General features: G+C 42.0%; 1 protein-coding gene across 1 annotated transcript in view; it reads right to left on the bottom strand.

Annotated features, from left to right (window-relative positions):
• Positions 1–23,004, bottom strand: part of DNAH14 (dynein axonemal heavy chain 14) — a 448,557-nt gene that overhangs the window by 256,674 nt on the left and 168,879 nt on the right. Inside the window, 6 exon segments of the mRNA XM_077812193.1 lie at positions 2,376–2,547; positions 12,064–12,143; positions 12,608–12,794; positions 20,732–20,800; positions 21,847–21,992; positions 22,656–22,709. Of these exon segments, the coding sequence (XP_077668319.1) occupies positions 2,376–2,547; positions 12,064–12,143; positions 12,608–12,794; positions 20,732–20,800; positions 21,847–21,992; positions 22,656–22,709 (708 nt within the window).

Raw genomic sequence — 23,004 nt, forward strand, 5'->3', positions numbered from 1 at the left:
CTGGCACTTGTGTGCGACGGTGGTGGTTCTGTGCCTGATGGGGAAGAATTTCCAGAGTAGAAGACATATCACCTTCCTCATCACTTGAGAATCTGGAGGCATTTGGTGATTCTGGTTGCACCGGTGCAATTGGCACCGGAGAACCATCAGTGCCGAGTATCGGTGATCCCGGTGTGGATGAGATTCTGATATCGGCCACTTTAGTGAGGGAGCACAGTGCCAAGGGCAGCAGTGCCATGTTCTTATGTGTAGAAGCCTGGGAGATTGATCCCATCTGCCTGTGTGTGGCCTTTGCCGGTGCCAACTTAGTACGGTCAGGTATCGGTTCAGGAGTATGCAGCACCATTGGAGTGGCATAGCGAGCTGAGGCATTGTCGGCACTGTGTCCTTCCTTGGAGTACTTGGTGCTGTGGAGGAAGTTGATTTATGCCTGCAACTTGACTCCTTATCTCTGCCAGCAGAGGTCCCAGTACGGGCAGTGCCGGAGGTGCTCAGTGAATCAAACATGCTCACCCTGCTGGCTGTCGGCATCATGGGTGGCAATCTTGCTAGAGACCATTTTCTCTTCAACAGTTCTCCATCAGCAGGAGATGTCTTCCTCGCCTTGTGGAGGAGAGAGTACTTGCTCTGTCCAGGGAGGAGGTGCCTGGCGAATCCCCCAATGGGGTTGTTGCCGGAGCGGACGGTGGTGTTAGGGATTTCTCTGTAAGAATCATTTTAAGTTGGAGATCCCTGTCTCTCCTTGCTCTGGCTTTAAGATTACTGCAGTGGGAGCATTTCTGAGGAACGTGTTCCTTTCCTAAGCAGCAAATTCATTGTGAGTGTCCGTCGGAGGTGGGTATTGCGTCCTTACAAGAAGTACATCTTTTAAACTCAAGAGAGGCTAGCATTTTCAGAGTCCAATTTTGGTCGTGGGATAACTGAAGGAAATAGAGGGAAAAAACCCCTAGGAAGGGGTGGTTTTTTTGTTTGTTTGTTTTAAGTTTAACTGGCTAGAAAAAGAAGGAGAAACCCAGTTCAACAATGAGTAACTACTGAGGACTAACTTAACTAATAACTATTTTTAACACTTATGGTTCTGTGACACTGCTGTTGGTGCTCCGTCTGCAGCCAAGGACGGTTGAGAAGGATCTGAGCGGGTTGGGACTCGTGAGCATGAGTTGAATTGCCAACAGCACCGCGAGACGGCTACCGTGCACGCACGTCCCACCAGGTACTGTTACCGAAAATCTCCGAACTGCGGTGCCGGGACGCACCAACACCTTAAGTGGAGCACTCACAGGGAACTTGAAGAACTTTTAAATCCTTTATGACACTGTTATGGCTTGCTCTTTTCTGTAAAATCCTTATAAATAATGGGCTTGAGGAATCTCAGACTGATTTTACATAAACAGAATTATTCTCAGTATATATCAGTGTAAGGTCCCAATCCTGCAAAGACTTATGTAAGTGCTTAATTTAACTGAAGTCAGTTGGACACGTTGCCTGCTTAAAGTTAGGTCCTCAAACTGCAAAGACTTGCATATTGCTTAAGTAGTGGGAAAATCAGGCCCAAGAGTCTCACAAGAGATCTCAAGATAATCAAGGGATATTCGTTCATGAAGGCTGGACAGAGAGCCATTTTCTCTTCAATACACACAAAAATTCCAGCTACACATGACCACCAAGACTTGAAAAGACTCTATAGTGTTCAGATCTTTGGGCAAATTTCAACAAATGAAGAGGAAGAAACTCTAAAGGTTTCTCTCAAACAAACTAGAAATTCCACCTTTAATAGAAATCCCATGCTATTTTATATCAACATGTGAAATTAACACAAAAGACAAAAAAAGTAAATCTGACTTACTTTTAAAACATTTTTTCTTTAGACAACTGAAATAACTGGACTACAGACAACAAATGTTAAGGGAAAACTCTGCTTCCCCTTTCCTCTGCAGACACATAGGGCCCAATAGATAGTGGAACATGTTCCACTGCACAGAACACAGATGAGGGGAACTTGCACAGGAGGCCTCCACTCCCTGGTCTCCATGGGGCTGTGAAGGATGGAAGATAAATCAGCAGATCTGGGACTGGAGATCTCTGGTTCAAATGTATCTGTGTGAAGTGGGTCAGGACTGAGTCTTCAGGAGTTGCATAGTGGCTCCATGGCCTACGGTAGAGAGGGGAAGGATGCTATTTCCCTGGCCACTGGAGAACTCTCCTCCATCAAGCCACATCACTTTGATTTGCTGCATATCAGGGTTTCTCCCTTAATAAAAAATTTAAGAACTTTTGAACCATTAAAGATTTTTTATCCCTTTCTTTATTAAAACAAAACAGTGACATTTAAGTTGTCAATCACTATCCCTGAAAAGCCCTATTCATTTTATTACCTCTAGTTTGAGAGTGTTTATTCTTGGAACTGTAATTCCTGGGAACAGATCTGCCATAATGTTCTCAAACAGAGGAACATCTTCTGCCAGAAACTTGGGTAAATTAGCTTCTTTCACTGAATTGATTATAATGAGAGCTTCTTCTTCTGCAGGAACACAAGTATCATAATTTCTAGAAAAATTATAAAAACATGTCAACCCAATAATATTTAATATATGGTTCTACCTGTCTTACACCTTGGGAGAATATCATTCTCAGTTTCTAATTTATTTATAATTGTGCATCACACTGTATATTTTAGCAGATATTTTGGAAATAATCACATTTTTGTACAGAAAAGAGTTTGGAAGGACAAAGTGAGATCAAACTTGTTTATTTAATTTGAATTTCACTTTGGAACATAATTTTGCTCACTTTTCTCATTTGGGACCCAATCCAACTCTGAAATAAAATAAAAGATTCTCATTGACTTCAATAAAAGTTGGATCCAGGCCCATGAGTAGTAAATTCATATAAAATCTATTCAACAGGAGGGAAAAAAGGCAAATGAATACAGTAAAACAGGAATTCAAGTCACAGTATATTAAAACAACAATCATAGAAATGTAGGGCTGGACGGGATCTCAAGAGGTCATCTAGTCCATCTCCCTGTGCTAAGGTAGGACCAAGTATACCTAGACTATCCCTGACAGGTGTTTGGCTAACCTATTCGTAAAAGCCTCCTATGAGGGGGATTGCACAACCTCCTTTGGAAGCCTATTCCAGTATATAACTACCCTTTACAGTTAGAAAGATTTTCCTTATATCTAACCTCACTCCCCTTTGCTACAATTAAACTAATTATTTCTTCTCCGTGTCCATTGACAGTAGGACAACAATTGATCACCATCCTGGTTATAACATATTTGTACACATATCAGGTCTCCCCCTCAGTCTTTTCTCAAAACTAAACATCCCTAGTTTTTTTTAACCTTTCCTTATCAGTCATGTTTTCTAAGTCTTTTATCATTTTTGTTGCTGTCTTCTGGGCACACTTGAATTTGCCCACACTTGAAAGTGTGGCATCCAAAACTGGAAACAATACTTCATATGAAGCCTCATCAGCACCAAGCAGAGCAGAACAATTACCTCTCATGTCTAACATATAACACTACAGTTAATCCACCCCAGAATATCTGCCTTTTTTACAACTGCAAGACATTGTCTCATATTCAAATTGTGACCCACCAAACCCCCAGATTCTTTTCAGTCTAGCCTATTATTTCCCATTTTGTACTTGGGGATTTGATTTTTCCTTCCTAAATGTAGTACTTTACACTTTTTTTTATTGAATTTCATCTTGCTGATTTTACACCAGTTCTCCAATTAATCAAGGTCAGTTTGAATTCTAATCCTCTAAAAGACTTGCAACCCCTTCTAGCTTGGTGCCATCTGTAAACTTTATAAGCATACTCTCTGCTCTATTGTCAAGTCATTAATGAAAATACTGAATAGTACCCAAGCCAGGACTGATCTGAGCAGGACCCTACTAGATGTCCCGGTTTGACAGCAAACCATTAATAATTACTCTGAGAACGGTTTTTCAACCAGTTGTGCACCATGTTTTGGTAATTTCATCTAGACCACATTTCCCGAGTTTGCTTATTAGAATGTCATGTGGGCCTTATCATGGCTAATACAATCCAGTTCTATAACATGGTCTTAACAGCAGTTAGAAAGAAAGAAAGACAGAAAGAGAAGCTTTTCAAGCTATTAAAGCTGAGGCCCCAGATACATGGGACTTTTTTTTTAAAGAAACAAGAAATGCACCTTACGGAGGAACATAATAAACACATCAAAGGTAACTGGTTCCAAACTCCTTATATTTCTCCAGGAATATCAATAAAAGAGGAGTAGAAATCATTATTGCCAAACATATACCTTACAAAGTAAATGATAAATATATAGATAATGAAGGCAAATGTCTAGTTAAAGGTACAATCGGTGATAGAATACTAATGTTAGGAAGTATTTATGCCCCTAATCAAGGTCAAATGCCTTTTTTCAGAAAGTTATCTCGGACACTAGAAGATTTTAGAGAAGGAGATATTATTATTGGATATGATTATAATTGTATCCAGATCCCTGGTTAGATTGATCAGAGAGGTAGTATAATAAAGGACAGATTAATTCTGCTCCTGATTTTCTATCTAATGAATAAACGTATTTGTGTGACTCCAAGCGGTGTCCACTCCACTGCAAGGAGGCATCTCAATGATATCATGCATTAGTTTGGCTTCTTATATGACAGTGGAAAGACACACTAAAATGAAAAAATGGAGATTAAACATCTCACTTCTATGGGATGACAAGAAAAGAGTTGAAGATATCAGACACGAAAATAAGCAATATTTTAAGGAAAACAATGCTGACTAGATTTAAAAAAGCACTCTGTAGGATATCTTGAAAGCAGTTATTGGGGCATCGTAATTAACAAAAAATTCTATGTTAGAAAAGTGGAAATGTAAACATTGGTCAACAAGGCTGAAAAATTTAAGTTACACCAGAAAACTCAATCGCAGAAAACAAACAAGAGGTCAGAAGCAAGTTACATTCGCTCCAAACCGAAAAATCTGAACTGGCAATTAGATACACAAAACACCTATATTACAAAAAGATTAACAAAAATTGATAAATTACTAGCTAATAGACTAAAAATTTAAAAGGAAGCAAAATTATACCTCCAGTCTGGAAAGCTCCATATAAACTGGCAACTGGCCCAAAAGGTATATGTGAGACTTTTGCAAACTTCTATAGGAGACTTTACTCCTTGGAGTCAGTTGACCATAAGCTGATAGAGGAATATTTAGCTAAAGCTGATATACCAAATCTAGAACCCCTGACCTAGAAGCCCTGGAGCAAGATATTAAATCAGAGGACGATCTAGAGGTTATTAAGTCCCTTAAAAATGGTAAATCCCCATGCCCTGGTGGATTTCATCCAGAATACTGTAATTTTTTTAGGGCATAACTAATATAACAATTAACTGTATCTTCAATGAGCTAACAAAAAAAAATCTCAGATACTTGTAGAGACGGACAAGCTGCTCCCCAGCTCCTCTGGCCTTCCCCCAGCCCTGGCTCCACTCCAGGTACCTTCTCATGCTCCCCAGCAGCCAGGCCCATCTCGCTCCACAGCTAGAGGAGACTCTGTCTGCTCCTGGCCCACTGCCCTCTTATAAGGGCCAGCTGAGCCCTGATTGGAGTGTGGCCACAGCTGAGCCTGCTTTCCCCAATCAGCCTGGGAGCTGCTTGCCCCCAGCCACAGCTCTCTCCTAGGCTGTTTGAAGCCCCTCAGGGCAGGAGCAGGGTGACCAACCTGCTACAGAGTCATTTGCCCAGTCAATCAACAATATTGGTAGTCTATCGCTAGCAATGACTAGCGAACATTGCTGATTGATTGGGCAAATGATTGGCCTGTTCAGTCACCAATAATCCTAATATAAATGGAATTACAATAGGAAACAGGGAATGCAAATCAACCTTATACGCAGACAACGTCATGGTATTTGCTATGAATCCTGTTCACATACTATAAGAAGTGCAAGAGGAAATCTAAAAATTTGACAGTGTCAGGATTTAAAATAAACTGTGACAAGTCAGAAGTTCTGGATGTAGGTGTGGGCTCTGATCTATAGAAAGATAGAAAAGATAAATATAAAAAACAAATGGGTAACTACTTCAATAAGATCAATAGTGATCAATGGCTCCATGTCTAGTTGGCAGCCGGTGTCAAGTGGAGTGCCCCAGGGGTCGGTCCTGGGGCCGGTTTTGTTCAATATCTTCATAAATGATCTGGAGGATGGTGTGGATTGCACTCTCAGCAAATTTGCGGATGATACTAAACTGGGAGGAGTGGTAGATACGCTGGAGGGCAGGGATAGGATACAGAGGGCCCTAGACAAATTGGAGGATTGGGCCAAAAGAAATCTGATGAGGTTCAATAAGGATAAGTGCAGGGTCCTGCACTTAGGACGGAAGAACCCAATGCACAGCTACAGACTAGGGACCGAATGGCTAGGCAGCAGTTCTGCAGAAAAGGACCTAGGGGTGACAGTGGACGAGAAGCTGGATATGAGTCAGCAGTGTGCCCTTGTTGCCAAGAAGGCCAATGGCATTTTGGGATGTATAAGTAGGGGCATAGCGAGCAGATCAAGGGACGTGATCGTCCCCCTCTATTCGACATTGGTGAGGCCTCATCTGGAGTAGTGTGTCCAGTTTTGGGCCCCACACTACAAGAAGGATGTGGATAAACTGGAAAGAGTCCAGCAAAGGGCAACAAAAATGATTAGGGGTCTGGAACACATGACTTATGAGGAGAGGCTGAGGGAACTGGGATTGTTTAGTCTGCGGAAGAGAAGAATGAGGGGGGATTTGATAGCTGCTTTCAACTACCTGAGAAGTGGTTCCAGAGAGGATGGTTCTAGACTATTCTCAGTGGTGGAAGAGGACAGGACAAGGAGTAATGGTCTCAAGTTGCAGTGGGGGAGGTTTAGGTTGGATATTAGGAAAAACTTTTTCACTAGGAGGGTGGTGAAACACTGGAATGCATTGCCTAGGGAGGTGGTGGAATCTCCTTCCTTGGAAGTTTTTAAGGTCAGGCTTGACAAAGCCCTGGCTGGGATGATTTAATTGGGGATGGGTCCTGCTTTTGAGCAGGGGGTTGGACTAGATGACCTCCTAAGGTCCCTTCCAACCCTGATATTCTATGATTCTAAGATACCTAGGAATACACATTTCTAAAAGACGACACACCTTAAATAATATTAATTATACTAATTTGATTAAGAATATCAAAACAGATCTGGAAAGTTGGTCAAGAGAAGGTTAACTCACCTTGTGCAGTAACTGAGTTCTTCGAGATGACTCCCACTCTTGGTGCTCCACTGTAGGTAGGACAGCACCCCCTGCACCTGGGGTCAGAGATCTTCATCAGCCATGTCCATTAGACCACATACGCACATTTCCCCACTCTCATGCTGTGAGTGGGCCTTATATACAGCGCTGTGCAGTCTGACCACCTCCAGTTCCTTCTCAGCCACAGAGCATATGTTTTAGGCTCTGAAGCAGAGGGGAAGAGGGGGTAGTGGAGCACCTGTAGGAGGACACATCCTGCAAAACCTCAGTTACTGCACAGGGTGAGTAACCTTCTCTTCTTCTTCGAGTAATGTCCCTATGGGTGCTCCACTGTTGGTGACTAGAAAGCAGTGCCCCTAAATGGACAGCTGGGGCTTCGGAGCGACATGTATTGCCTATGATAGGACAGCATGTCCTAGGAGAGTGTCTGCTGTGCCATTGTGCGTAATAGAGTAGTGCTGGGTGAAACTGTCTGTTGATACCCATTTGGCAGCTTTACAAATGTCACCAATGCGGACATTATTCAGAAAAGCTATCAATATGGAAAATGAACTTGTGGAACGTGTTGTAATTGTGGTAGGAGGTTGTCTGTGGTGGAGTTCGTAAAATAAATGTATACACTGTGAGATCCACTTGGAAAGGCATTGTTAAGAGATGGCTGTGTCTTGGATCTTTTGGTGGTTGAGAAGAATAATCATGGTGATTTTTGGAAATGTTTAGTCCTGTCCAAATAAAACACTAATGCTCGTCTTACGTCTAGGGTACGTAGAGCTGCCTTCTGTTGGTTATGACGACACTTTGGGAAGAAGCAAGGAAGGTGTATTAGTTGTTTGAGGTGGAAAGATGATGGAACCTTAGGTAGCAATCTTGAATGTGGGCATAGGGTAACTTTGTCTTTGTGCAACAGTGTGTATGGTGGATATGCCATAAGGACCGTGATTTTGCCCACTCATCGGGCAGCAATGATGGCGACAAGAAAGGACATTTTCATTGATAGATGCAGGTAAGAACAGGTCGCCACTGGTTCAAATGAGGGTCTAGTCAGAGAACATAGGATGAGGATGAGGTCTCAGGCAGGGGTCAGGTCTCGTATGTGGGAATAAAGATTTTGGAGACCCTCCAGAAAGCGTTTTGTGAGCAGGTTTGTGAAGATGGAATAGCCATCTATGTGGCAGTGAAAAGTAGTGATTGCCACCATGTTAACCTGAACAGAGCTGGTAGATAATCCTGATTGTTTAAGGTATAACATGTAGTCCAGGATAAGTGGTAGCTGAGCACGTGCTGCGTCAACTTGGTGGGAGGCACACCAGCATTGAAATCTAGTCCATTTGTAAATGTACGTGCATCTAATTATATCATGCCTGCTATTAAAAAGTATCTGTTTGACTGCACACAAACAGCTTATTTCCGAATTCCAGAACCACGTAGGAGCCAGGACTTGAGGTGGAGCATCTGTGGATTGGGACGGAGGATGCGTCTTGTGGAAGGACTGTGGTGTTGGACGGAGAGAGATCGGCTGACATACTATATGTGAAGGAGGTAAGTATACTAGACCTGTTATGGCCATGTTGGAGCTCTAAGAATGATGGGAGCTCAGTCCTCCTGTATTTTGCAAAGTAAAAAGAATAGGAGGGCCAAAGGAAGGAAGGCATAGAGGAGTGATACATACCATGTGATAAGGAATGTGTCTCCCAATAATCTGTGTTCCAGTCCTGCTTTGGAATAGAATTGAGGGCAATGAGTATTTTGCAGAGTAGCAAACAGATCTATGTAAGACATCCCCATTGGTTGAAGATGGGCTGACAGGCTTGCATGTCCAGCTCCCACTCGTAATCATGGGAGAATCTCCTGCTCAATGCATTCATGGTGTCCAGGGAGGTACGCTGCTGAAATGGTGATGTTATGTTGGATACACCTGTTCCACACTTTGAGTGCCTCCGAACATAAAGAATGGGATCTTGCTCTGCGGGCAAGATTGTCCATCAGGACTCTGATGGTGTGATGTTTGAGGAGAGGGAGGAAACATGGCAGGCTTTGTGCACCGCTCGTAGTTCAAGAAGGTTGATGTGTAGAGTAGATTCAGTTAACGACCAACTGCCCTCACTATGTGATTGTGGAGATGTGCTCCCCAACCGATTAGGGAGGCATCAGTTGTTAGAATCATGGTCGGTGGTGGTTAGAGGAAAGGAACTCCGACACAGACACAGACATTGTTGGGCTGCATACACCAAAGTAGTGAGTCCTTGATTCTCATCGGCATGGATAAAAGTTTGTGGAAGCTGTGTTTGTGGGGAAGAGATACTGTATGGAGCCACACCTGAAGACACCACATGTATAGTCTTTTGTGTCTGATCACGAAAGTGGCTGCTGCCATGTGGCCTAGAAGTTGCAGGCACATTCTGGCAGAGATCTGGAGCCATAGACACCGACTTCCCCTCTGCCCGGTGAGTGCTTGACCCCTCCCAACCCCGAGCTCCTGGTCCCACCCCTGCCCTGCCTCTTCCTACCCCTGCACCGCCCTTGCCCCACCCCCATTCCACCCCTTCCCCAAAGTCCCTGCCCCACCCTGCCTTTTCCCACCCCAGCCCCGCCCCCATTCCACCCCCTTCCCCCAAGTCCCCACCCTTGCCCTGCTTCTCTCCACCTCCTTCTCTGAGCATGCCACGTCCCTGCTCCTCCCCCACTCCCCACTGGAAAGTCCTAAGCACCGCCAAACAGCTGTTAGGCAGCAGGTGGGAAGCGCTGGGAGGTGGAGGAGTGGGGACAGGGAGAGCTTGGCTGCCAGTGAGGGCAGAGCATCTGCTAATTTTCCCCATGGGTGCTCCAGCCCTGCAGCAGCCACGGAATCAACGCCTATGTCTGGGGCAGACCTATACATTGGATATCAGATCTAGTATAGCGGAGAATCTGTGAGGTGGTAGGAAGGCTCTGGCTTGTATGGCATCCAATTGTGCGCCGATGAATTCCACGTGTTGTACCCGGAATTAGAGTAGACTTTTCTAGGTTTTTCTCTAAGGTGCCACAAGGACTCCTCATTGTTTTTGCTGATACAGACTAACATGGCTACCACTCTGAAACCTGTCACCAGTTGGAAGAGTGGGTATAGCCAAGGGTTTTGGAGGAGATGAGAAGTTAGCAGTTGGGAGTGGGAAAATATTGGTCTATTTGAACAAGGGAATGAAAACAGCAGGTGCAAACAGAGGGAGTGAAGCCTAGAAAATGTTTGGAAATATACTTTCTATATAAATTAAGTGATAACACAAGCCATACAGGAAATGGGTTTGTCTATACTATTTATATATTGTGACAAAGTTCCTCCTCTACCTTGGTGGATCTTGTGCTTATTGCTGGATTTGCTTGCCTTGGAGCTTCACGGCAGCCCACAGCTTGGCCGTTTTTCTGAACCCACAGTCCAGATTGACTCCTCCTGTGTCTGACCAGGAGTTGGGAGGATTTGGTGGGAACCTGGGCTCTCCCTCTACTCCGGGTTCCAGCCCAGGGCCCTGTGGAATGCAGCTGTCTAGAGTGCCTCCTGGAACAGCTGTGTGACAGCTACAACTCCCTGGACTACTTCCCCATGGCCTCCTCCCAACACCTTCTTTATCCCCACCATAGGACCTTCCTCCTGGTGTCTGATAATGCTTGTACACCTCAGTCCTCTAACAGTCCATGTTCTCACTCTCAGCTCCTAGTGCCTCTTGCTCTCAGCTCCTCACACACACACCACAAACTAAAGTGAGCTCCTTTTTAAAACCCAGGTGCCCTGATTAGCCTGCCTTAATTAATTCTAGCAGCTTCTTGACTGGCTGCAGGTGTTCTAATCAGCCTGTCTTAATTGTCTCCAGAAGGTTCCTGATTGTTCTGGAACCTTCTCTGTTAACTTACCCAGGGAAAAGGGACCTACTTAGCCTGGGACTAATATATCTGCCTTCTATTACTCTCCTGTAGCCATCTGGCCGGACCCTGTCACAATATATACACATATGTAAATTCCCACATGTGCATAACAACAGCTGCTAAACACTTTGGACCAGATTCATCCATGGTGTACCCTCATTATCTTCAGTGAAGTTATATCATGAAAGAATTTGGCTCTTTATCTCCCTGATGTAACTCTGAACATGTGAATGTAAGTAAAGTACAACAGATAATGTCTGCTTCTGGTTGTCTGCTATCTCTTCCTGGACAGAAATGCACCACATTCTTTTTACAAACCCAAACTACAAGACACTGTGGACACCTAGGTGCTACCAAGCACATGCTGATGCTAACAGGAGTTGAGGGTGTTCAGCAATTCACTGTTCTGGAAGTTTAATACTTAAAATCTAGCTGTTTGAAAGTAGGTTGCACCACTACCAAGGCTTTGTATCAACATACAAAATAAAAACCTCTAACTGCACCTCTGTGCTCGCTCATAAGCAGTATGTGATGCCAAATCAAGGTTTTACCAATGGAGTTAATATTGATCTTGATTGTTTTTAAAGCTGGAGTCTTCAATGTAACTATCATCGATTAAGTCTTTTGCACATTTTTAAAGCAATTTTACATTTTTGTTTGTTTAGGGTAATGATTATAACAGAGCTCCTCAGTCCTCCAACTTCCATCTTGTGATGAGACATACTAAAATCTACTGGGCTGGTGATGTCAGTGTGTAAGTCAATACTCTTGTTAAAGATTCTCTGCTCACAACACTTTAGTTGTGAGATTGTGTGTTATTTTGCTTGTTAAGACACCATAATAAAGACCTAAATTTTAGTAATATAGTGTGGGAGAGATTTAGACTCTTACTCACTGTATTTTTAATTCTTTTTTCTTCTGTCCAGCCCTCAATAACACTGTCTTTATGGCTCTCATACCAAAATCATAATGATCCTAGAAAACATTAAATATATTTCCTTAACAAGGCTAAAAGAACATAACAATTTCTTAAAGAATATCAGACATAAATTGACATACGCACTTGAGAACAAGAAACTCAGCGGGATTGCTTGGATGCAGACAAAGGCAAAAGTTGTCCCTGGAACTATATACTTACTATATAAACCACTAACAATGCCCCGCAGCTGCCTTTCCACCTCCCGTTCCCCATCCCCTCCAGTGACTGAAGGGGTGTTAATGGGCCACTTCACATCAAATGGTCCCTTGAAATATGTGTTGACTACTTATGCTAAACAATCTGTTCCACCTTGTATTTAACTGTGTCACTCTGAGTAGGTTTCCCAGACCTGAAGAAGAGCTCTGTGTACGTCAAAAGCTTGTCTCTCTAACCAACAGAAGCTGGTCCAATAAAAGATATTACCTCTTGTCTCTCTCTAATTCTGAAAATTATATTTTACCTGTTGTGACAGCTGATTACAAGCCAACTGGTAAAGATTGACCAATTTCCCAGAGAGTGACTTTGCTGATTTGAAACCTTCTGAAAATAACATTACTTCAGCAATGAGTTGATAATCTGGTACCATCATTGAGACAGGTCGAAATAGAGATTTTAAATTGTCTGGGAGTTCTACACGGCCTTTGTAGCTGGTGAAGAAGAAGAAAATGACTCAAGACTTCAAAAGTTACATCTGTATTAATTATCTGGGAGTTAGAATAGTAAGAAACACAAAAAAGTTATAGTATAGGTACAGTACTTAGATATTTTAATTACATAAAATATTTTGGTATTATCCTAAGGGAATTAAACAGCGAAGTTTTATTGCTTACATCAACACATTTTATTTAGTCCACAGCAGATAATTTATTTTAGGATTGCCAGGTTATAACAATTTCCCTTAAGTTTAGATGTTTTGAATAAATACAAATGCATGCATGCACAATCATTAGTTTTGGTATAAAAACAGGCAGGAGATAATTAATTATCTACAGATATGCTTCCATTCTCTTTTAGAAGAGTGTAAGACTTATGCAGATTCAGACACCTGCACCTCCTCTTGCCTTCATTGTGTGTGTTCAGCTGGCATTCAGTACCTCTCAGGATTTGATATAAAATTCCTATTAATGCATATAGGAGCTATATTCATAAATCTCATATGCAGACACATCCCTAAACTTTTATTCTATGGATCAGCATAATCACTGTACGTGAAAAGATGGTAAACATTTACATTTTTTCTTTTCTTATGCCTACACTTTAACAATAAAACCAAGGAATCTTGCTGTAAAGAGAAATAGTACTTGCACTATAACAACAGGCTGCCCATTAAACCTATACAGGACAAAACACCCATTCCAGCTGTTACTACAATAATCTGACCAATCTGAGTTAGCATGCGCCATCAAAACACATGGGGATGAATGCACATAACAAAATGTGGATCAATAGCAAATGTGTTTTCTGAAGACAGAACATTGAGTTGAGAATGGCTGTCCATCTTTAATTCATGACCCTTCACTCAATCCATACTGTAATTCTGGACTAACTTTCAGTAACACAAAAATTAATGATTCAGAGACTGAAAAAGGTTCCTTTTGGCTCAGCTAAAACAAGAATACTGTTGCATAGGAGGCAGAAAGAAGTACATTTGTCTCTCACTACCAGTCCTTTTCTGTCCCCACAGCCAGGTTTCGAAGGCGCAGACATATGCTTCTCCCTTCACCCAAGGAACATATAACATTTATCACCAGTACTTCTTAAATGTATAATTTCTTCTGACTGCTTGTAACGGAGCAAGAAAAACAGACTTCTGAAAAGAAATGACGGCATTATGACAGTCTTATTACATTATCACATAGTATTTTCCCCTGGATCCCTGCTTCATTCAGTGCATAAGATGAATAATGTTCAGGAAATGAGGCAAATATTCAATACTTCTTTTTATCCTCATTATTTAACACGTGGGCCCATTCTTCATTTACTGGAGGTCACCCAAACCCTGCAATGAATAAAGAATTATTAATCTTTTTTTGGGCTTTTCTATCATTCTCATCATTGCTTATCTGAACTAATAAACATTGATGAATTTATCTTCAACAACATCTCTGAGAGATTAGGAGGGTTTTCACAAATAATGAAATGAGATTAAGGCAAAAAACCATTAAAATCTCCATTAATTTTGGACACCTCAGTGATTAATAATTCTATAGTCACTGCAGGATTTGAATGGTTTCCATAATATGGGACCACACATTGAATGATAAGGATAAAAAGAAATATTGAATATCCCTGGAATATCATCTATCTTGTACACTAAATAAGGCAAGCATCATGTGGAAAAAAGGTATGTAATTATACAACTAAAGGTGAGCATAATGAAAACATATAATGGGGCGTGCAGTTTCCTTTCCTTTGTGGTCCAGCTCCTGCCAAACTGGCTTTTCTCTATTCAAGTCCAATTAGTCCAGTCCACCAATTTAACATAAAATGAATCACGCAGCTTTTATGTTCCAGGGCTTGCAGTCTTCCTCTGCTTCTCAGGTGTTCCCTAAAGACAGCCTGATGTTAGATTGTTCACCCTGTTTCATTCAAACCCTTCTGCCTCCCTTATTCTCTGTTCTTCTTTTATAGCTGGGCTTGTTTTCTTTACTGGTTCAAGCTGTGCTGGTCTCCATAAATGGTGTGATCAGCATAGTTTTTCTTCTCTCTTCTGCCTATGTTCTGTATGGGAGTTGTAAACCTCATCACAAATCCTCCCTCTCAAGGCTGAATCCGCAAGGCCTACTTCTCTTGACAGAAAATCTGTATTGTGATGCAATTTTCCTGCCTGGTGCTTGTATCCAAAAGGCATATGGTTGCAACGATAGATACTACTGCATGATCCTAGGGTTTGTCTATTTCAGGGGTTCTCAAACTTCATTGTACTGTGAACTCCTTCAGACAATAAAAATTACTACACGACCCCAAGAGGGAGGTTGAAGCCTGAGCCAGCCCGAGCCCCCAGTGTGTATGTGTGTGTGGGCAGGGGGCCTGTAACCTGTGGGCTTTGGTTCTGGGCACAGCAAGTCTAAGCCAGCCCTGGTGACCCCATTAAAATGGGGTCCCAACCCACAGTTTGAGAACCACTGGTCTATTTCATTACATTCAGCCAGCACAACAGGGAATGATTGCTAACCAACGTGAGTTCGTTCCCCAGGAAGTAGTACTATAGGTTCTCTATCAACCACTTGGTAGCCAAACATTCCTTCTCTATCACCGAATATACCTCTCAAAAAAATGAGCTTCTGGCTGAGGTACACTACCAGGTGTTCTTCTCCTGTCCCTCCTGGGAATGGAGACCGCTCCTTGACCTATTTTGGAGGCAATTATTTTCAAGACAAATTACTTCTTGAAGTTCAGGCTATACTACACTGGGTGTCTGCAGGATGTGTCTTTCAGGTCTTGAAAGTATCTTTCACAGATTGGCATCCTAGGAAGGCCCATATTTGCATTTTAATGGTGGAAGTTTTGTAGACCTGTAACACATGGACCTTATCCAACAAGGGGCAGTCTTACCTGCCACGGACCAAGTATCCCGAGTAATGGACTTCCCATTTACTTTCTGTGCACTTGGCAAGGTTGGCCATCAACCTGGCTTCCCGCAGTGCTTGAAGGACAGTGGATACTTTGTCCAGATGGGAATTCCAATCTTTCCTAGAAATGACTACATTTCTGAGGAATGCCACCACATATTGATTATGAGATTGGAGTAGTGGCTCCATCAACCGTTGAAAAGTAGCCACCGCTCCATGCAACCTGAAGGACATCATTTTAAAATGGAATCAGCTGAGTAGCGTGGAAAAAGCCATCTTCTCTTCAAAGTCAGGTGTTAAGGGAATTTACTAGTACCCCTTTGCCAAATCCAGAGTTGTGATGCACTGGGCTTCTCCTAACCAGTCTAAGAGTTCATCCACCCAAAGCATAGGGTAGGCATCACATTATGAAACTGGGCATCAAATTTTGAAATTGCACTCACTTTTCTGAGGTCTGTACAAAAACACAATGCCATCTGGCTTTGGGACCAGCATAACTGGACTCCTCCAGTCACTTTGGGATTCCTCTGTTATCCCAAGTTCTAATATGGCCTTGAACTCTCTCTCAACTTCTCCTCTCAGTTTGTTGGGGACTGGTCAGAGCCCCTTCTGTATTACTTTACTGGGCTCAGTATTAATAAAGATAGTGTGCAATGGACATATTCCTGGGGTGGGCTAAAAACACCTTTGTAAATGTGGCCACCAGTTGAGATGTCTGCTCCTTTGGCTCCTAGTTTAGGTTCTCTCTGAGAGGCTCTAAGTTTGTTTCAGGTACTAATTAATTTGGGGTCCTAGTTTTGGGTCCTCAGGGTACAGCATGACAAAGAGGCCTTCCCTGGCTTCTGCACATTTATATGGTAAATTTGCTGACATTTCCCCGCCCCCGCCCCCAGTTGTTAAATACTCCATGCTTCCTACCGTCTTCATTACCGAATGAGGTCCTTGTCACTTGGCTATCTACTTTGATTCTGAGTTTGGAAGAAGCACCAGAATTTGGTCACCTAGCTGGAAGGTGTATGGGTGAGCCCCTTTATTATAATACTGTCATTGCCATTCCTGCACTTCTTCAAAGGTGTGGGGTTTTTTTGTTTTGGTTTTGGGTTTTTTTTGAGTGTAGGGACCCACAGTTCCCAGTCTCTCACATAACTTTAAGACACATTGTACAAGGTTTTTGTATCTTGGAGCCTGGCTTTCCCATGTCTCCTGCACTAGGTCTAGTATGCCTCTTGGCTTTTGTCCATACAACAGTTCAAATGCAGAAAATCGTGTTGAGGCTTGTGGTACTTCCCTGATGACAAAGAGCAGGACTGGGAGTAGTTGGTCCCATTGTCAAGGGTCCTGGATGATGAATTTCTTGAGTATTTTCTTTAATGTCTGTTTAAACATTTTAACAAAGGCCATCTGTCTGTGGATAGTACACAGATGTGCACAGCACTTTGACTTTCAATATATCAGTGCAGACTTCTCTCTTCATCCAGAATATGAAATTAGTTCCCGGTCTATCGGGATCTCTTTGGGGATGCCTACCCATGAGAAGACCTTCTGCAGCTTGTTAGCAATAGTCTTGGTGTTTGTGGATCAGAGTGGTATGGCTTCCAAGTATCAGGTGGCATAGTCTATGATAAGTATATAATTGTTGTACAGAGGCACTGTTCTCTAGGGGGCTTATCTGGTTGACTCCTATTTGTTCAAAGGGGGCCTCCATCAAGGGAAGGGATACTACTGGATCCCATGGGACTCCGTCAGTGGACACAAACTGGCAGCTGGGACATGATGTACAAACATTCCCAACTTTTTTGAGGATACCTAGACTGAGTCTTATCTTTCTCCAGGTGTCCCACACAAGGAATTGCAGATGAAGAAGCTAATGATATAACCATGGTACTAGTAAATGTGTATGGATCTCCTGCATCTTCTTGTCTTGGTCTATGTGATAGAATCAGTCCATCTTGAGGACAAGGAGGGGGCACTGTTGTGCCTTCAAGAGGTCCACATCCTCTCCTTATTGATCATTGCTACTTGTTCGAAGGTCTGACTCAAAGTCTCATGTCATTGCTTTGCTCCACACAGAAATCTGAGCCTCTCTGAGTCCAGTTGCAGTGGTGAGTGTCTCATCTGGACTCATGGAAGAACATTCCTTGGCATCTTCTGCCTTGCCTGGATTGACCAATGCCCAGGCAGGTGTCAAACAACCATCAACAGCCATTGTCCAGCAAGGGAGCTACAATGCAATGACTCGCTTGCACAAGGCCTCACCCGGGGAACTGCTCAATCTTGCCTGGTGACTCAACAATGCCCACCTGACATGCCTGGACTTATGTTCTCCAAGCACATGAACTAAGGGTATAAAACGGAACACAGTGGTCCGATGCTTTGCCTTTTCTCCTTCCCCCACCTATGCTGCAAGCGACAAGGACACTGAGAAGAAAGAAGATTTTAATGGAGGAGACTGGCCCAGGTTTAAGAGACAAACCTGTGTATTAAGGACTGTAAGATCCAGTGGGGTGAGAACATTGCTTGATCTAAATACTGTCCAGTGTGATAAGGGTTAAGGTTTAGACTGCATGCTTATATTTTTTGTTTTTGGTAACCACTCAGACTTATAATCACTTATAATCATTTAAAATCTATCTTTTGCAGTCAATAAATTGTTTGACTCTTTATCTTTTACCAGTGAGTTTGCCTGAAGTGCTTGGTAAATCTGCTCAGGTGTACAAAGGCTGGTGTATATCCACTTTCCGTTGATGAAATGGTGAACGAACTAATAAACTTGCATTGCTCAAAAAAGGGTCTTGAACAGTGCAAGACAGTATATTACTGAGTTAATGGGGTCATGCATACCTTCATCTCTCCCTGGTTCCCAACAGCAGCCAATTTTACTGTAATGCTGGGTTACTGTAAAAATTCTCCATGAATGTATAATGGGGATTCCCACCCCCTGCCACTAAATTCCCTACTGTTCCCACTATCCGCTCCCAGAAAAATTTCTGGTCATACCCCAAGTATTAGGAGCCAGTGTTTTTTGGCCATTTGCCTCTACTGGAATTGTGAGTTTTCCTAGGGCTTTTCTCTATTCCCTATTTTCTCTTGTCCACATGTGAATAAAGTTACACTCTATGGATGGGCAGTCACAAAATCTATGTCGCTGTTGTCCACAGGAGTAGCAGACAATTGCATCTGATCCTTGTTGTTTACCAGCCTTTGTGTCTTCTTTCTAAGTTTCACTGGGCCCAAGTTCCTGCACTGGTTTGGGCTTAGCAGGGCATTTAACATTACGGACTTACCACTACTGGGCCCTGTGAGGGGCACCTGTCATCTATCCTGTCCAATGACCCATTAAGTGTCTGGGCATTAGCCTTTGGGCAATAACCTGTGGCTGTGCTTTGGGGGAAGGGGGCACTTATGGCACAAATACTGACAGTAGGTTTCTAAACAAGCCCAAAGAACTCTCCAGCGGAAGAGGATGCTAAGGCACGGATATGTGTACAGGTGTGTTAATTATTTTATATAGATCTGTGTATTTCTCATGTTACTAAGTAAAGAGAAAATATGTAATAGAATCCTGTGCAAAGTCTATCTATTGGCTGGCTTTCACTATCATGTACTCCTGAGAGGAAAACTAAGCCAGAAGACTCACACCTTTGCTGGCATTCTAGGGAATCTGCAAAAGCTGCTGTAGAGGCACAGGGGAAATGGGACACTAAATTTTCAGGGCCTACGGAACTGGGACATCAGGGTCCCCATAGACAAAAGGTGAGTCAGACCTGAGGTCTGCACCGGGAGTGTGTGCCCAAAGCCACAACAGGGACTAAACTCTGCCCAGCCCCAGCAAGCTAAAGACAAATTGGATTCAACATTTAGGTTTCCTCATAGCAGTCTAGTGAGTGTCCAACAGCGGGAACTCAGCCAGATCTGTGACAATAAGGAAGGAGGATTGAAGTTGGAGAAGAACACCAAACCAGCAGCTAGGCAGGTGACTTGAGAGAAAAGCAGACAATAAGAGGAGAGGTAAGTAGAAATAAGATCTGAGAAGTACAGACACAGAAGGCTGAAATGGAGGACAAGCAACTCAGATTTCAGGTGATAAATGACTGGAACCCAATATGCAGGGATTTAAACATGGGAGTGTCAACAATAGTGGCCAGAGAGGAAGATAATTATGGCAGCAGTGTCTTGAATAGATTGCAGGGATGCAAGGGGACAAGCCAGGGAGGCCATGGAGTAAACAGGAGTAAGTCAATTCCGTTTTTGTCAAGGTCCAATTTTTATGGTCAAGGTATAGTCAAGGTCCAGACTCCAGAGAAAATAATAAAAACAACAACAATAATGATAAATAAATAAAAATATTTCTGGTTCTGTTCAAAAGCATCTGGCAGTCCAGATTTGGCCCACAGCCTCCATACTGACTACCCCGGGGGTTTCGGTAGCTGAGACAAGGGGTTACCAACGCACAGACTAGGGTGTAAGGATGATGAAGAAAAAACAGATTTTCAGAGATTTTATAAAGGAAGAATCACATGACTTGCCAACAGCCTGATAAGAGGGGAAGAGCAGAGGAGGCAAATACTACTCTATAGCTATAAACCCATTTGACAGGGGAAAAGTTACAAATGTTATGACTATAAAGAGGGAGAGGGAAATGGGGAGGAAAGAAATGATGAATTCATAACATAGAAAGTACAAAAAATATATTGGAAAAAAAGAGGAAAAATAATTTGGTCTCTTCATTTTGAGCAAATATGTTAGAAAGCAACATGCCGAGCCTTAAGGGACAGATGATGACCATAAATTAGGAAAAACAGTCTCATCATTCCTTTTGGGTCCTGGAACAAGTTACAGAAAAAAAGAGAGTAACTTTTTAGTTACTAAACAGCCAAATATTCTAACTGATCTGGAAGATAAACTAATGTCAAAAAGCAGCCTAGAGTTTAATCTGTATGAGGCATCAAAGGGGAATTTTGAAGCTCATGCTTCGGCATTCTCAAACAAGTCTATCTTTTATTGTCACTTACCCAGGATTCATGGTAATAAAGATTCCACAGGATGTATTGATACGGATTTCTTTTCCTTCCAGCACAAATCTATGTTATAAAGCACATTATTAGTTATTTACCAAAAAAAAAAAAGAGGGGGGGGAATGTTTTCTGCAAATTTTAACTGGATAATACTACTGTATAATGTGTATACAAATATTAAAAAGACACAGAAGCCCTAAAATGCATAAAAACAAAGCAAAATTATGAGGGAAAGAGGGAAGACAAAGATGAATGACTTTGGGACAAATCTTGAACAAAGTGCAAAGCACAAGTAAATGGGCCTTTCACAGAGAATCTCTGTGAGCGTGAAAATCCTCCATTGTAGGGAAGGAAAGGCCAGTGCATCAATTACTGCAGACTATGACCTATAGTAATGGCTGTAGCCTCTGCATTCATGCATACATACAATAAGCGTTTTGGTCAGTGGATTTACACAGTCAAGGACCTGGTCACACAACAACTCTCCCATTACCCTCCTGGCTCAAACATCCTCCCCTCCACACTGCTCCAGAGAGAGCTACTACCAAGCACTGCTATAATGAGGGTACAGCGTCCTCCTCTTGTGCAACCCCTCCACAGTTTCCTCTTCCTCACTCACATGTAGCAGAACCTAAGTGATTTGAGTGCATTTAGGGCCTTTATGTACCTATGGAGGGGATGAGGGCATGATTTCGCTTTCTGTTTCCTTTTTCGGAGTGTGGGGAAGCCGAACAGATATTTAGGTTTTCTGTTTGTTGCTAGCAGAACTTGTCCTCTGAACAAGGTATACAAGGATTTCCCTCTGCCCCATTCTCTGCTCACTCAATCATAATATAAACTAACTCCTTCAAGGTAAACTATACAATAGTTTGAGGCACAATCGTAACATTGTTCTTAGCAAACCAAAAAAACAAACCTTGCCCACACTGCTTAAGAGAAACCATCCTAACCCTGCTAGGAATGTTTAAATCTGGTTATCATCAGCACAGGATCAACCATACTGTGGAACAGGTGTAAGAAATTCAAGTGCCTTTCTAGAGCTAAAGCAGTAAATAGCCAGTTCTATAAGGCACTATTACTTGCAAAAGAATCAAGGAAATGAAAACAAATACCTGATAACATGACTATCTTTTGCTGCCTTGATTGTCTGAATTTGTGAAGCAATTACAGACAGAACTTCTATATCTATGCGATTGAACTCATCAAAACAACACCATGTTCCAGACTGAACTAGTCCACAGAAGAATTTTCCTACCATCTTAAGGGAAAAAAAACAAACAGAAATTAGTATCAATAGCTGAAGCTTTAGATGATTTTTGTAATACTGATTCTTGAAAAACTGCAATGTCCTTTAAGCACAAGAGAGTGAGAGTAAAAAGAGAAAGAAATCATCTTATTTACTCAAGGGAGCAGAAAAATAGATTAAACGTATTCTCTGACCCTAATCTAAACATATTCTGGATCTAGATTTGCACACAGCTCCCTGACCCCATCTCTAAATTTAACTGCATTCATTTTTCCTTAAAAAAACAAAACAACCTTGTATTATTATCATAATCATAGTTTTCAAAACAGAAATGTACTATAGTTGTAGGATAGAACTAACAGGAAAAACATGAAATATTTTTCCTTTTGAAAGCTAAATTATAATAGGTGAGACACAGTCTTAAAAAGCTCGGATATTGACAGAGACGTTCTAAATTATTATTTAGATATATTCCTTAGCAATTTATAACACCAGTCTGTTGGTGAATTAAAAACCCAAAAGAGCAAATGGCACTGGCAGTCTTATCTTTATACCTGCAGTAAGTAGCGGATGAACTTTGTTATTGTACTGTCATTTCACGGGGAATTACATTTATTCTGCTTTGCAATACTATCCTGCTAAGTTATTTGAGATGAAGAACATAACATGCCTTACCTGATAATCCAAACCTTCAAAACAATTAAAAACCACACAGAGTTTTCCCATGGCCTAAGGGAAAGAATACTGTTTTAGAGCAGATATGATACTTTTCTTGAAACATTAAAATAATAGTGTATGAATAAGGTCATCCCCATAGACATAAAAGTTGTTGAAAGCATATTTTTGAAAAATGGTTTTTGATGGACAAATTTTTATAAATGATTCTAAAAGGAGAGAAGTAACCTCACCTTAGGTCTGATTCACCCTTTACATTTCTAAATCATCACTCTTCACATTTACAATTAGGGAAGTATTCCCAAACATTTGAAAGCTGAGCCCCCCTTCAGGAAAATTAAACAAACTG

The sequence above is a fragment of the Eretmochelys imbricata genome, chromosome 3, assembly GCF_965152235.1.
Source record: "Eretmochelys imbricata isolate rEreImb1 chromosome 3, rEreImb1.hap1, whole genome shotgun sequence".
Lineage (NCBI taxonomy): Eukaryota > Metazoa > Chordata > Testudines > Cheloniidae > Eretmochelys > Eretmochelys imbricata.